General features: G+C 33.2%; 1 protein-coding gene across 1 annotated transcript in view; it reads right to left on the bottom strand.

The window, feature by feature from the left end:
- Positions 1-1,237: 1,237 nt before the first annotated feature.
- PTPRQ (protein tyrosine phosphatase receptor type Q) overlaps positions 1,238-15,667 on the bottom strand; it is a 242,407-nt gene continuing 227,977 nt past the window's right edge. The window contains exons 40-45 of the mRNA XM_003811662.4: positions 12,377-12,511; positions 12,054-12,179; positions 11,014-11,162; positions 8,190-8,325; positions 2,783-2,906; positions 1,238-2,520 (exon numbers count right to left, since the gene is read on the bottom strand). Of these exons, the coding sequence (XP_003811710.3) occupies positions 2,483-2,520; positions 2,783-2,906; positions 8,190-8,325; positions 11,014-11,162; positions 12,054-12,179; positions 12,377-12,511 (708 nt within the window). The 3' untranslated portion in view covers positions 1,238-2,482. The remainder of the gene's footprint in view (positions 2,521-2,782; positions 2,907-8,189; positions 8,326-11,013; positions 11,163-12,053; positions 12,180-12,376; positions 12,512-15,667) is intronic.

The raw sequence follows: 15,667 nt of genomic DNA, 5'->3' as shown, positions 1-15,667 counted from the left end.
GCAAAGCATTCTGAGAGGCTCCAGTTTCATTTGGTTCATATGAAACACATGTTGCGCATTTATTGTACATGAGCTTCAACGTATTTTGACAAATCTGATCTAAAAATGTTACAGATGTTCTTCATTATTTTAATTAGCACTTAGTAGTCACCTATAGAACCTGGGTATAAATTGGCCCTTTCACAATATCATTAAAAGAAAATTTAGCTATCATTAATGTCTGGGTTTCAACTTAATTTTAGTTAGTGTCTTGATATAGCTAGCTATGCATATTTTATAAATGCTCTGTTACAATTTTTTTTATAATGAAGCCAAATCTTTTACAAACTTTTTAAAAATAATTTTAGGTAGATCTAAAATTGTTATGATCCTGACTAATGTCTTTTAGAGATTCACACATTATTCAACATATATCCTGAAATTAGGCAGCAATATTATAACTCAAGTACTTGCTAGAAATGACTCTCAGGACTATTCTCTTTTTTTACTGAAGCAGAATCTGCATTTTAAGACAATCACCAGGTACTTTGTATAAACATTAAAATTTGATAAGCATGGTTCGAAGAGACTTAATATTCAAACTGTGTTTTATGTATACACATATGCATATATACATGGGTCAAACTCTATCTTCTAAACATCTGATTTATACAGATATAATAGAAAGTGGACTGGCCTGTAGATTGAACTGTTTTAAAATCATTTGATACACTAAAAAGTTACCTCACCAATACTTCCCACAGGTTATGTTATTTGTCTTTAATGAATACAAAACCCCATACTGGCTTGCCATATATTTTCAATAACTGACATAAAGGAAACTAAAGAACGTATAACCCCAATTTGAATCTTTTAGAGTTCTCATCATTTTCTATTGTTTTCGGTAACTTTCTATAAACTTATTAGCTGGAACAGTAGTGGATTGTATTTATTTGTACTTCCTTGCCATGAAAAAAAAAGGAAGTAAATTTTACACTTTTCTAGAGACTGTGAGACTAAGGGCTTTAATTTCTTGGATAGTATATCCCACATTAAAATTACTTATGGATGTCTTAAGAAATAATTATATCTTAATTATTTATATTATATTACATAAATTATGTCATATTATACTTGTAGGTATATCTTTATTTTATGTATTTTATGTGAGGATTAGTATAATTATTATGTCTTAATAGAAGATACAAAATCAAATTTTTATTTATATAGGAACTTCTGAAATTATGCTGCAAGATAATTCATTAAAATTCAATTTTATTGGCCATAGCATTTATTATATATATATTCCAGCAGAAATAAGCATAAGATATACTTCTTATCATAGAAGAGAATAATTAATACTATTTATTACTCAATTGAAATCTATGACAAAATGAGTTCATATAATTCAAAACTTACCACATTGTCACTATTTAATAAGATGGAGGCTGAAAGATTTTCTATAAAGAAACCTTGAATTTGCTATACATGGTTAATTTCTTTGTTTTCAGTTCCACCAAGTATACTGCTCAAAATCAACCTTGGGAAATGAAATGACGGCCATTTAACATAATCCATTTGGAAGTCTCTGTTGGCACCACAGCAGCACATCATTGGTTTACAAGCTTGAAACATGCACAGTGTTTTTATTACTCTTTTGATACATTTTTGCTGAAGAAACTCTTCAGAATTGTTAATATTAGGTTGACTATATCTAATGGGAAAATATCTGATACATTTACTATATATTTGAATATACAATACAGGGGGTAAAACTTGTGTTTTAAAGTTTACAAATGTAGGTTTGCTAGAATGGTACTCTGTAATTTCATGTGTGCAATTGCACTTTTAATTTTTCTTTTAAGGTTCTCAAACTGAAGATCACAATGCAAATTAAATAGCTCTAAGTGTCCCTGAAGAGCTACTGTGTGTTGTATAAAGGCCAAGTAATCCCTGCAGTGTCAGGGGGTTACTGTTCAGCTGTTCGGGATCATGAGATGATATCTCAGCACTCATAAAACAGAGGATTCAAAACACAGGGGTGTACATGGAAGTACAGATCATTATGACAGTCCTGGAAATTATCCACAAGAAACATCAATACCCTGTAAGCCAAAACAACACTACTGAATCAACATTTACAACTTTTGCTCAAAATTAAATCCAATACATAGGGAAAATTCACATTGAAACATTAATGCTAATATAATAATAATTTTCTATTTGGCTTATTCCAAAATATGGAGGACTTCAAAAACATATGGGATGTCTTTTCTTAAGCATTTAAAATGCATAATATTTATTCTGTACAAAACAAATAATTATTCTGTATTAGCTATTTTCCAGAACTACTCTTAAAATGTTCAATCCATTTGGAAAGGCACAGTGAGAGAAGCATAGATATTTCTTTAAGGTTGCACATTTCAATTCAGAAGAATGAGGGGGTAACTTTGGCCCCTGGGATTTAAAAATCTCTTCCAATTGTATCCTTTGGTCTGAATATTTACATAGTGGTTTCTTCCCATTCAAGCTCAACATCACCTATAACAGAAAGTAACATGTTACAAGAGAGTGTTGAAGTTAACAGTTCAAAATTGAAATGTTTCATGATAAAAATATAATGTAGACAGAAAGGGTATTATTAGCCCAACTTGGATTAGAGAAAAGTTAAAGAAAAAAAAAAACTGATCTGTGCACTAATCCAGCTTCTTAAACATTTTTAACATATGGTTATTCTGAAATTTATGTTCTTACCGTAGGTGGTAAACTAGTAAGCTGGGCATACATTGTTGTTTCTGTTTACCTTCCATGGCGTCCAAAGAGTCCATCTTCTGAAGTGCTGAATAGTTAACAAAACAGATGGGCTGATTACTTCCCTTATTTGATAAGAGATCCAGAATGCACTGGTGTAAAAAGATATACTGTGCCTAGACACCAAAGACAGAGTGGTTAAACAAATAGATTGATGAAGAGTTTTATAAAGGGAGTTATATTGTTAAAGCTAAAAGCAGTACGGAATTCATCAAATAAATAGCTAAGTTATAGACACAGAATTTATCATAGTATAGGTATGATTTTCTACCATTTCAAATATGAGGCTTTCTAAATTCCTGTGGTCTCTTGAAGCTTCAAGTTTTTTTCTAACACTTGTCACTAAACACCAAGTATTAATATATTCTTTCTTGCTGTTATCATAAGTAGAAAATTATATTACATAAATTTGTTTATGAGTTTTTTTCCTGTTAGATATAATTGGTAAATTCTCTTACAGTTTTCTTGTTAGAATGACTGTTGGAATACAAATGCTAAATTTACTTTTGAAATCTGTGAGTCAACATATCTATACATCATCAGCGCATTTAAAATATGATTAACAAATCTGTTAGTCACCTGGATGTGTGGCCTGCTTAAGATCAAGTATCTGGTCCTGATTTGTAAATACAAGGCAGTGGGTCATTGAAATACCCAAACATCCAGGTGCTGGACAAGGACTCCTACCATTGCATCTGAATGTTTGGGCTAAATTCAGTATCATTTGGATCCTTTAAATGTTTTCAATATAATTCAATAACCTACTAGCATCTCTGAGTTTGGACCTTATCAAAAGTAGTTAAAGCTAAAAAAAAAGTATATTTCAAATCACCCTCATTTGCACATAACAAACATATCTGACTTTAAAGGAATATCACCAAATGTTTAAGACATATATTCAAATTGACAATGATTTAAATAGAACATTCTCAAAAGTGATCAGCCTCAGAAGTTATATTCGTATCTATTGCTACTGTACCTCAAAACCTTTTGGAACTCCTCTATTGAAATTGTCTTCAGAAATTGTTTGTCATTATTAGGAATATCTATTTCTTTGTGGATTACAAAATGTTTCCAAGAACATCTCATTACTGGAACGTCAGTTTTATAAAGGCAGAACTCTGTCATATTCACTGCTATATTCTGATTACCTATAATAGTGCCTGGCACATAGTAGTTGCATAATAAGTGTTTGTTGACTTAGTCTCATTTAATTCTCACAGCTAGTCAACCTTTACCATTTAAGGACAGATGTAATTTAAAGAAAATTCAAATGTCATTAGGTGTTAAGTTTTGTAAATGAGGTGGATGATCTAGTTTATAGAATTCAATTTTGGTAAGAATTGAAGTGTTGTTATAAAGCAATAAAATTTCTGTTGAAATTGCTAGTAAGTTACTTCTCAAGGTAATTCCAAGAGTGTGTTTTCAAACATACATGACACAGTGAATTACATTATTGACAGAAATATGTTGACACAATATAATCTTTTTGGAAATCATTTAAATTTATGAGTTCTAGTATTTAAAAAGAATATGTGAAGTCACATTTGATATGTGGAACTTCTGACTGTCCTGATTTCATCTTCTCCACTGGAAAGAATGATAGGTGTAAACTTTGCCAGCAGAGCAGGCTGAACTCTGTGAGACAGTCCTACAGGTTCCAAGGTCCTTCTGCCGTTATGTGTTATTGCCAAGAAAGCAGCATACTGTTGTGAAAAAAGTTTAATTCCAGTTTCTGCCCTAGAGAGCCATATTACCTTAAGAATTAAACTCTTCTGATGCACAATTTCCTCACCTGGGGGTGGGAGTGTGTGTCATAAATCCTGTAAGATTTAAAGGATTTAATATACATAAAATGCCCGACAAAAAACTGGACATCCAAAATATGTTGACTTTTTTCTTTTTCTTCCCCTATATGAGTTCACAACAGTAAATTTCCACTTCTTTGAGGCACTAAAACTATCTTAGGATATTAGCTCACTACAGAGAGTTCTCTCATAAAGGCCTTTCAAATTTCCTGGGGCTACAATGCGTTGTTGTTGGTTTTGTTGTTGTTGTTGTTGTTTGCAACAGAGTCTCGCTCTGTCGCCCAGGTTGGAGTGCAATGGCGCAGTCTTGGCTCACTGCAACCTCTGCCTCCCGGTTTCAAGCGATTCTCCTGTCTCAGCCTCCAGTGTAGCTGGGATTACAGGCACGCGCCACCACGCCTGGCTGATTTTGTATTTTTAGTATAGACGGGGTTTCACCATGTTGGTCAGGCTGGTCTCGAACTCCTGACCCCTGGTGATCCGCCCACCTTGGCCTCCCAAAGTGCTGGGATTACAGGCATAAGCCACCGCGCCCAGTGCCCAGTGCATTGTTTTTTGAGTGAAAGAAATCAAAACTTTCTCCTGGGTAAGGGCTATACACCTCAGTGCCTTTTAGTGGCAGTATATTGCTGAAGTTGCTGCTGTAGTATGTGCTAAGACAGGAATATTCCTCATAGAAACTGCAATCACTCTGGAGTGCAGGAGAAGAAAATAAGAAACTGCTGTTGTGCAAGGCAATGCTGGTTTGTAAGGACTGGAGGCAAGGGGTGGTCATTTTTCTGTCTGTCATCACAGGGAAAAAACAGTAAAGAGCCTAACTTCTGGGAACTAAGATCAAAGAGGGCTTCCGAGTACCTGATTTTCAGCAAGGAGAGAATCAGAAAAATCTCACTGGACATTTACTGCCTGCTGGGCACCATGTTGGTGATTTACAAACTTTCTCTTATTTAATACTGATAACAAGTTTGTGAAAAGTGTAACAGGGCAATTTTACAAAAGAGACATAGCTCAAAGAGGCTAATTAAACAAAGTCACAGAGCCAACAATTAGCAGAGATGTATTCGGAATTTAGTTCTCTGACTTCAAAAACCTTCTTTCTAATCCCCGCCCCACCCCTAAATCCCCATCCCAAGCTGTGACAATTTGCTATGGCTGGTTAAACAGAATAATGTATGAAGTTTATAACATATTTTGACTACTAAATTGGGTAAAATTATTAACAGACATTCTTGAACACACTCTTTACAGAATTTAATTCTACAAAGTTGCAGAGCATGGAAGTTTTTTCAGCTTTTACTGTTTGAAGATTGACTCTAGACTCTAGAAGGAAACCATCAGTTCCATCCTCTATCCTACCCAAGAGAGCAAACCCTTAATTTCATTGAGAGCACTGATCCCCAGTGTCTATGTGTACACCTAGGGACATGGGAGGAAAATGTTAGCTTTTCATTTATCTTTGTTTTTAACTAAAAATGAGAAGGAAATTGAATTTTAATAATGAGTAATAGTTGGATTGATATTAGAACCTTCATAAGACCCCTTGATAAAGACCAGCTACCTAATTTGTTAGCCAAACTTGGATTAGAGAGAATGCAAAATGTAAAGTTCCACTACAAAATGTAAAGTTCCTGTCTCAAAATGTAATTTTAAGATTTTCAAGACAGTGACCACAAACATTAAACCAATTTCAGGGCCCTTTTAAGTGTGAGGACCTGTGAAACTACCCATGTTGCCTACCCATGAAGCTGGCCCTGGTCATGTATAATATTCCATTTCTGAATCCTGGGGGAAGGGTGACATTTAACTCATTTGTTAACTCAGTATATGAGGGAATGTATATGCATTATATTACCTAGTTTACCTAACTAATTATCACAGAATTGAAGTAGTTAAGGAAGATTCCTACAAAGAGACTGTGGATTAAAGATAATATTTATCATGCAAGCCCAAATGAATGACAAAAAATTGGCAAGACTAACACATTCATCATACTCCTGGAATACTCTTGTAGCCATACTATGAGGTAAAAATAACAACATGTAATCAGACCTGACAAAAAGCTAGATCAGTTTTTTAAAAAAGCATAAAAATGTAAAATATGTACTTAAAACCACTATCAAAAGAGAAGTATTTTGTCTTAAGTATATATTTTCTTTTTTGAGAATACCTAATAATAAGTAGCCTTAGCAATTAGCAAGGTTTTGAAAATATTCCTTATTCAATATTTATCTCATGCTTTTCAATTTCTTATTTTATTTATGTTTATAATTTACATAACTAATCTACATTTAAAGATAAATATATCTGTATTAGAGTAGAAGCTCAATTATCTTTCCTAAAAGGGACATTTGTCCAAAAAGTTTGGATATCTCTGGTCTGGAACAGCATCTTCCAAGGAGGATTAATGTTCCATGACATGGTATTACAGGTTTGAATCAAAAAGGGTTGAAGAGTTCTCCAGTCATCGAAGTTTAGGAAAAGTTGTCCATAGGGCTCTATCTTTGTAATTGTCAGTGAAATTAACATTAAGATCCTAAAAATTTATGTCTTTAAAAATCAGTTTAATTTCTTTCTCATACTTATTTTAGCAGATAACTCTTTTTCTGAAATGTTTAACTACTTTGATACCACTTCTGTTTTCTAGAATGTAACCTGGAAAATACTGTTACAGCAGGCCTGCATATTTACTGCAAGAGAATCTCTATTTGTGTAACATACAAATTCCAATCCAAAGCTACAGATAGGAATATTGTGTATATTGTAGTAATACAGACTAGGGCTTGAATTTTGGCTCTGGCACTTATCAGTAATATTATCTTGGAATATCATTTAACTGCTTGGAACATGTGCTTCCCTGTTTGTAAAGCAGAGCCAGTAATATTTATGGTTTTACTGGCCCTGCCTTACAAATAAAGAATTCAATTTAATAAAGATTAAATAAGATAATATATGTGAAGGGTCTAGTATAGCTCCTGGAACCCAGTAGACACTCAGTAGAGGGTTTTAAGCCTCATTACCATAGTATTGTGTGATTTTTTAAAATAAAAATTGTATATATTTTGTAAATATTTTTTGCCTATAAGCCAAAACAACAAACAAAAAACTCACAGTTAATAGTTGATAGCGTGCTACAATAATCATTATTAGTACTGGTATGCAATAGGGATAAATATGGAGAAGTAAAACCCATAGAACTGCATTACAGTCAATATTTTAAACTGTTTTCCCATTTATAACTTTTCAAAAGATAATGATATTCAAAAGATATTGATTTGAGTTCATTTCCAGATATCCCAAAGTTGCTAAACGATAAAGATAAATCAATTTTATGTTACTTCCTACATGCCTATCAGTATAACAAGTTAAGATGAGCCATCAGTAACAATGCTGCAGGGTGACTACGGCATGTGGACATGAGTTCTCCTATAATCTCTATCAGCTGCCCTCCCGAATCCTCCCCAAAAGGCTTATAATGTAGGAAAAGAAGGTGTCCACAGCTTCAAGCTCATGTCCATCCAGATTGCTGCCACTAAGATCTCCCATGTGGAAATTCTAGAACTTTAGAATGCAGTGCAGGTTTAGAGATCTTACCAGATTCTGCACCATGCACATTCTTTCACTTCTCAGTTCAGCTACTAGTCCATATATATCCACAAAATCATGGTCATTTATATGTTGTGTTAAATGGTCCAGAGCAATAAAAACTCCAGTTCTTCCAACTCCAGCACTACAGGAAGGGTAAATTACATGAAAATTATTCAGCAAAGGGTTGTTCATTTTGATGGGGATAAAGATAATGAGCTATGATAGCAATAAATTCTAACAGTTTCTTCTCTTATTTGGAGGCAGATTTTCTTTGGAGTGTCTTTGGATTTTTTATGGTTACCAAGACTGTGTTTAAACAAGGCAAGATGATTATCATTAATATGCCATCAAATATTTGAGTTTGTCTTTCTTTAATCAGTGGAACTTAACCTCTTATTTCTTAATATTTTAGGGGGTGTTGTTGAAGTATAGAGATTTTTAAAAAATCATTGAAAATTCTTAATACCAGAGACTCTGTATTGACCAAATATTCAGTTACCAGCAGAAATGCTAAATGTTACAAATGTAGAATATTTAGCTTATATAGCATTTTCTTTGCTTCATTTTGAAAAATAGTGTTGCAATTGTCCTTTTCACTTTCTTTCTCTAGAATTTATTTTGCCTCCTATAGATAATAAAATTGAAAAACTATTTTCATTTAAAAAATTACATCAATACTCAAAGACAGGTATATGCTCCATAGAAACTGTTAACTGATAAACCTCACAAGATTGATTCGGAAATTCCTATTGTCGGAAATTCCTATTGTCAGAAATTCCTATTATCAGAAAGACAAGATTCCTAGGAAATTAAATGGTTAATAGAGGAAGTTAGTCGAAAAAAATTTTTGAAAGTTCATCTAGTCTTATAAATATTACTTTGAACCACATGAAACTGCCATTTTTGTAGTTCTGTAGTAAGAAACATTCAAATATTGGCAAGTTCCTATGATTTGACCTAAGAAATTGTGAGCCTATAACATAAAACTGAGTATAGTAACATGTATATATATATATGCCACACAGCCATTGAATTGTTAAATATATTTTGAGTGTCAAACACTGTTCTGGGCACCTGGATCATAGCAGTGAACAATGCAAAGTCCCTGCACTTACAGAGTTTATAGTCCAGAGGAAAACGACACATAAATAAACAGACCAAGAATGTGCCTGGTAGTAAGAAGTCTCATACTGAAAAAAAGATGAATCAGGTTAAGGAGATAGAGGGTGATAGGGTAGGATAGGGTCAGCAGACAAAACTTCTCTGATAATGTAATCTTTGAAAAGAAACTAGCATAAGGTTAGGGAGCACACCATGTGGGTATCTGGGAGAAGATCATGGTAGCCAGAAGAAGCAAAATGAGAACAGACCTGAGGTGGGAGCATTTTTGAATGTTCAAAAATCAGGGGAGACCAGGGAGGTGAGAGTACAGTGAGGAGTGTGGGGTAGTCAGGGATGAAAGTATTGCTGGTGGGTTAGATGTGGAATGTGAGAGGAAGCAGAATCAAGGATGACTCCAGGGTTTCTGGCTCAAACAGAAAAACTTGCTTTTTACCAAGATAGGAACAACAGAGCAGGGGTGAATTTGGAGATTGAGTCAAGTGTTCTGTTTTGTACACATCAAATTTCTAGAACTTTTTAGTCATTCAGTCTGTCAAGTTGAATTGGAAGCTAAATGTAGAAGTCTAAAGTCAAGGTGAGAAGTTGAAGTTGGAGATAAATACTTAGTAGATGGTTTTCAAATGATATTTAAAGATGGTCAATAATATGAACATACTTTCTTCTTATCTCTTATTTAAATCACAAAGGAGGAGACTCTATTCTTTTTGAGGCTAAAAAGGAGAAAGTACTTTTCTTTTAGTGCCCATGGCAGTGTATTTGCATGATACAGAGAAACTGAAGACAGCTACTGTCCATCAAAGGTTTTAATCATCAGTGATGCCAGCATAAAATCAATCATTGACTGTAGAAGCAAATTGTTATACTGTTTTTAGTATATACCATTATATTAAGCTTTATACCTATATAGAGGGATTTAAAATTGAGAAGGTAAAAATGAGGCTTTTACTTTTTGTTCTACATGTTTTATAAATATAAGCATTGTTCATATATTTTATAATGAGCAAGCATTTACGTATTAGTCTTATAATTTTAAAAATCCAGAAATTTATGGAAAATGTATAATCATTTAAATTACATATTGAGTTTTTTAAAATAAAAGTTTAAAAACTGAATGAATTTATCTTTTCTTACGTACAGTATTTAACCACATTAATTATAGTACACTCCTGTTAAAAATATTAAAAGTTATTGTTACTTTAAAAAAAATCTTTTTATTGTGGTGAAAGATGAATAACAGAGAATCTACCATTTTGACCATTACATGTACAATTCAGTGGCATTAAGTATATTCTCAATGTTGTGCAAATATCAACACTATATATTTCCAGAACTTTTCATCATCCCAAATAGAAGGTCTGTACCCATTAGATAATAATTTTTCATCTCCCTCCTCACTAATAACCACAACTCTACTTTCTGTTTCTATTTATTTACCTATTCTGAGTATCTCATTTAAGTAGAATTCATACTACATTTTCCTCTAATCTCCAAACTTCAATTGTGAAAAAGACTCGAGTCAAGACTGATTTAGATCTATCATGTCAGAAAACATAAATCATACCAATGTGTCTAGAAATGCTAAATGTGAAATCTCTGAAGACGGCAAGCTGGAAGAAATTTACATGAACATTTTATAAAAAATAACCAATGGAATTATAATAATAAAAAGACCAATGGGTTCAAAGGCCATTTCTGATCGCTTTCTTACCTGCAGTGAACAATCATAGGTGTGGTGTCATGTGCCCTGCTTGCTCGAACCAACTTCACAAAGTGAATTAGAGGGGCGCTGTTCTCAGGAACCCCATGCTCTGGCCAGGCAGTAAAGTTACACTGTCGAACAGTCATGCAATCCCCATGCTAGACAAAGGGACGGATTAATGAATGACAAAATTATTTAAGTTCCACAATGAAGGTTGAAGGCAATTGTCCCAGTTTTTGAAGGTGATCTTTTAAAAATGACAATTTACCAAACCAAACAAAATGTTTTCATTATTTCCTATAAGAGAGTTTTTATTGTTACAATAAAGAGAATTGCCTTTCAATATGAATGAAAACATAAGAAAGCTTGGAAATAAATGTTAATATAGGACATTAATATTCAAATATAGTATGCCATTTTGTAGCACTCAGAATAATAGGTATTGAAACAATTTTGACCCAAAACTTAAATGAACATATTCACAAATTATTCCATACACAGGTATTGAGCATCTGTTATGTGAAAGGTGTAAAGATCCTTATATCATCTTCTGTGTGTATAGGCATTTATATAAACTGAGATCCCATAAAGTGATCCCATAAAGTGATCCCATAAAGATCTCATAAAGTGAGGTCCCCTACTACCTTTTCTATCTGGCTGCAGATTAAATAGAAAATCAAATTATTAGGATTCAGGAGATGAGTGACTTGGGAAATTGCTGTCTCAAGTCAAATATTACAGTTTCTTCATTAGATAAAATAAAGCTAGTGATCTCATCATTTTCTCTCCTTTTTCTGCTCTTGTCAACCTAAGAATGTGATGCTAATTGGTTAATACAGACTTTAACTAGAGTGATCTGGAACAAATACAGTGACATTGATACTAAAGTTGGATATCGATTCAAAATTCTGTTCAGAAGACAATACAAAAGCATTGTTGAATATACAGGTATCCTTGAAAGGGATAGTTCTAGAAATTAATTTTATTTTAGACATTTAGATCAATCATATTTTATATCATGTTCTCTCGTCCCCCCCCTTTTTTTTTACCCTTTCAATTTTCAGATCCCTGATAGTCCAATCTATTTGAACATCCTCCATTAGCTTTGTAATCACTATATCTCCAAAGACAGTAACTGGCTTGTTGTCCTCTGGCCAATACTGATGGCATCTGATCTGCATTCAGAGAAAATCATCAGTCATAAACGTCATTGTTATATTGATATATATGTATACCACAGTTATTACAACTAAGTTAAAATTACTTTATAGATGTCCAGGTTATTGATGACTCACAGTATTAGATGAAATATTCACACATATGTTAACACAATCGTAAAACAACATTTCTAAAACATTTTCAAATCACTTACCCGTCCTTTTTCAAAACACTGTGTTAGCATTACTAATGTTTTTGCTCTGGTTTCCCACACCATTCTCCAAAAATCTCCAACTGTTCCTGGTAGTGGACCTTGAGTAGCAATAAATTCATTTGGACATAAATAACCCTAGAAGGATATAATTACAAACACTGCATCACTGTGTTCACAGTGTTTTAGTTTTCAATCAATGCATGAAACATATGCTGGTTGTAAAATTACCTAATATTTTAGAATACCATAAATACTAGATAATCTTAAATACTCAAAATTTCCAACGTCTAAATTTATCCTCACAATCTGATATACTACACAACAAATGGTTCTCAAAATTTATGTCTAACTTTTGAATAAAACATTAAGGACTACATAATAATATTTACAATAATAACAGAACTTAATAAAGGTCTTAAGTCTGAGTCTTTGTAGCAGTTTGCTAAGCATCTTATATTCAATATTCTTATAAAATCATTGTGAATTACTACTAATATTATGCTCATTTTATAGATGAAGATATTGAAGCTTAGAAAGGTGAAGTAACTTGCCAAGATCTCAAAATTGGTAAGGCAGGTTGAGCCCAGAACCAGCTCTCTAAACCCACTCCATGATGGTTTTGCCATGTATTTATTGGTTGTGCAGATATATGTACACTCTTCCTCTAAGAAATTACTTATCTACTTAAACTGTGGCATTAGTCATTAGTCTAGTGGCATTTACTGTCTGGAGTTCTGACCCAAGAAAAACATAGTAATATGAAGTTTCATTTTGCTAATACAGTAAACTCATAGGACATGAGATCTGTCTTAAATCTATTATGACATCCTTGTGTATATTTATCAAATTTCTCTGAAATTTGGTCTATTTACCTGGAACATAAAAGCATGACACTTGAGTTTATATAATTGTGAACAGTATCTGTGGATTTCTTTTAAAGAAAGGTAATGTATAAGTTAAAAAGTAGTAATGGAATGACATCTATTTCAAACAGGAAGATGCTTTAAGGAATGTGGAATAAAAGGTAACATTTACTTTTTTACGTTGAAATTGTCTCAGTAGTCAGAGAATAGTAATATACAAAAAATAACATATATTTAAATTTTCAAGGGACTCTAAAATGTAATCCAGCAAGTTTATTTTACTTTAAGGAATAATGAGGAGGCACTTTAGGTGATTTTCCCAAATTACAGTGCAAGCCAGGAACATTTGCTTGTAGAAAATCTTGAGTCTCTTAAATGCACAGTATACTGCAGCTTTTCTGTCTTTCCAGTCTCAACCGAAAGACCTAAATATGTAGTTAAAGTGTGAGGGATCTTTTCTTATTAAAAATAATATATGTTAAATGTAGAATATTTTGAAAATTTAGAAAAATATATAATAGAAAGTAGAATTCACCTGTAATCCCACTATCCAGAGTGAAGGACCATTAACATTTTGGTTGATTTCTTTACAGATTTTTAAAATATGCACATTCTCCACTGAATCAATATTTGTGAGTGACTATTACATTCCAGGCACTATTTTAGGAGCTGGGGGTTCGTCACTGACCAAAGACACTGAAATTCCTACCCTCATTTATTTTATCATTAGGAGAAATAGACATTGTCTATTAATGTATATTACGTATGCAAATTACATAGAATTTATAAAAGTGATAAAGGCTATGAGAGAAAGTTTTCAGAAAATAGGCTTTTCAGGAAATAGGCTGTTCAGAAATAGGTTATTCAGAAAAAATAAATACTTCATGAGAATATGCGGTATTTATTTTTCTGTTCCTGGCTTATTTCACTTATCATAGTGTTCTCCAGCCCATCTCCAAACTTCACATATCACTAGTGATAATGTGAAGAAAGTTTTGAAGAAGGAAGGAAGTGAGGCCTGCAGGATTCGGGGGAAAAGAATTGTGGGTAGAAGGAAAATCAAGTCCAACGACCTTAAAGGAGAAGGGTGTCAGGAATGTTCTAGGAACAGCAGGTGCCTGGAGTAGAGTAAATGAGGGGGAAGAGTAACGGATAATGGCTAGAAAAAGCAGGGAGGATAAGTGGTGCTTTAGGTCCTAAAAAGTAATTATAAGACTTTGCTTTTTACTCTGAATGACACAGAAAGTCACTGAAAGGTTTCAAACATAGTGTGTGGTTTAACAGTTTCATGTGGGCCTCCATAGACCAACCTATGGGAGTTTAAAAGGTGAAAGGAGGGAGAATAGTTAGAGGGTTATTGTAACAATTCAGCCAAGAAATATTGGTAGCATGGGTGATATCAATGGAGATGGTGAGAAGTGATCAGATATGGATACATTTTGAAGGCAAAACCAACCAAATTTGCTAATAGATTTGATATGAGGTATGAGAGAAACACAGAAATCAATAATGACTCCAAAGGAAGATGGGGAAGACTCCAGATGAGCAGTTTTTAATAATCTTTTCTTATTATTTTGACACATAATAATTGCACATTTTTATGGAATACAGTGTGACAATTTTCATACATGTATGCAATGTGTAATACTCAAGTCAGGGTAACAAGCACATCCATCTCCTTAAACATTTATCATTTCTTTATGTTGGGAACATGAAATTCTGCTCTTCTAGCTATTTGAAAATATACAATAAATTGTGGTTTGTTATAGTCACACTACAGAGCTATAGACACTAGAATTTATTTCTCCTATCTAGCTGTAATTTTGCATCCATTAACCAATCTCTTACTCTCACCTCTTCCCCTTCCCAGCTTTTAACCACTATTCTACTCTCTACTTTCACGAGATCAACTTTTTCAGCCTCTGCATAAGTGAGAACATGTGGTATTTATTTTTCTGTTCCTGGATTATTTCAATTATCATAATGTTCTCCAAGCTCATCCATGTTGCCACAAATGACAGGATTTCATTCTTTTACATGGCTAAATAGTATTCCATTGCGTATATATGGCATATTTTCTTTATTCATTCATCTGTTGATGAATACTTAGGCTGATTCTTTATCTCGTCTATTGTGAATAGTGCTGCAGCACTTATTGCGTAAGCATAGATATGCCTTTGACATACTGATTTTCTTTCCTTTGGATATATACCCAGTAGTGGTATTGCTGGGTCATAATGATGGTTGTATTTTAGTTTTCTGAGGAAAGCTAAATAGTGTATAATAGTGTGTAATAATTCCACTTTCTCTGCATTCTTGCTGGCATTTGTTATTTTTTGTCTTTTTGATAATAACCATTCTAAATGGGGAGAGATGGTATTTCATTGTGGTTTTGATTTTTTTTTCCTTGATGATTAGTGATGTTGAG

This window comes from Pan paniscus, chromosome 10, assembly GCF_029289425.2.
Source record: "Pan paniscus chromosome 10, NHGRI_mPanPan1-v2.0_pri, whole genome shotgun sequence".
In the NCBI taxonomy this organism is placed as follows: Eukaryota; Metazoa; Chordata; class Mammalia; order Primates; family Hominidae; genus Pan; species Pan paniscus.
Note: the sequence above shows the minus strand (reverse complement) of the source record. Positions and strands in the feature narration are given on the sequence as shown.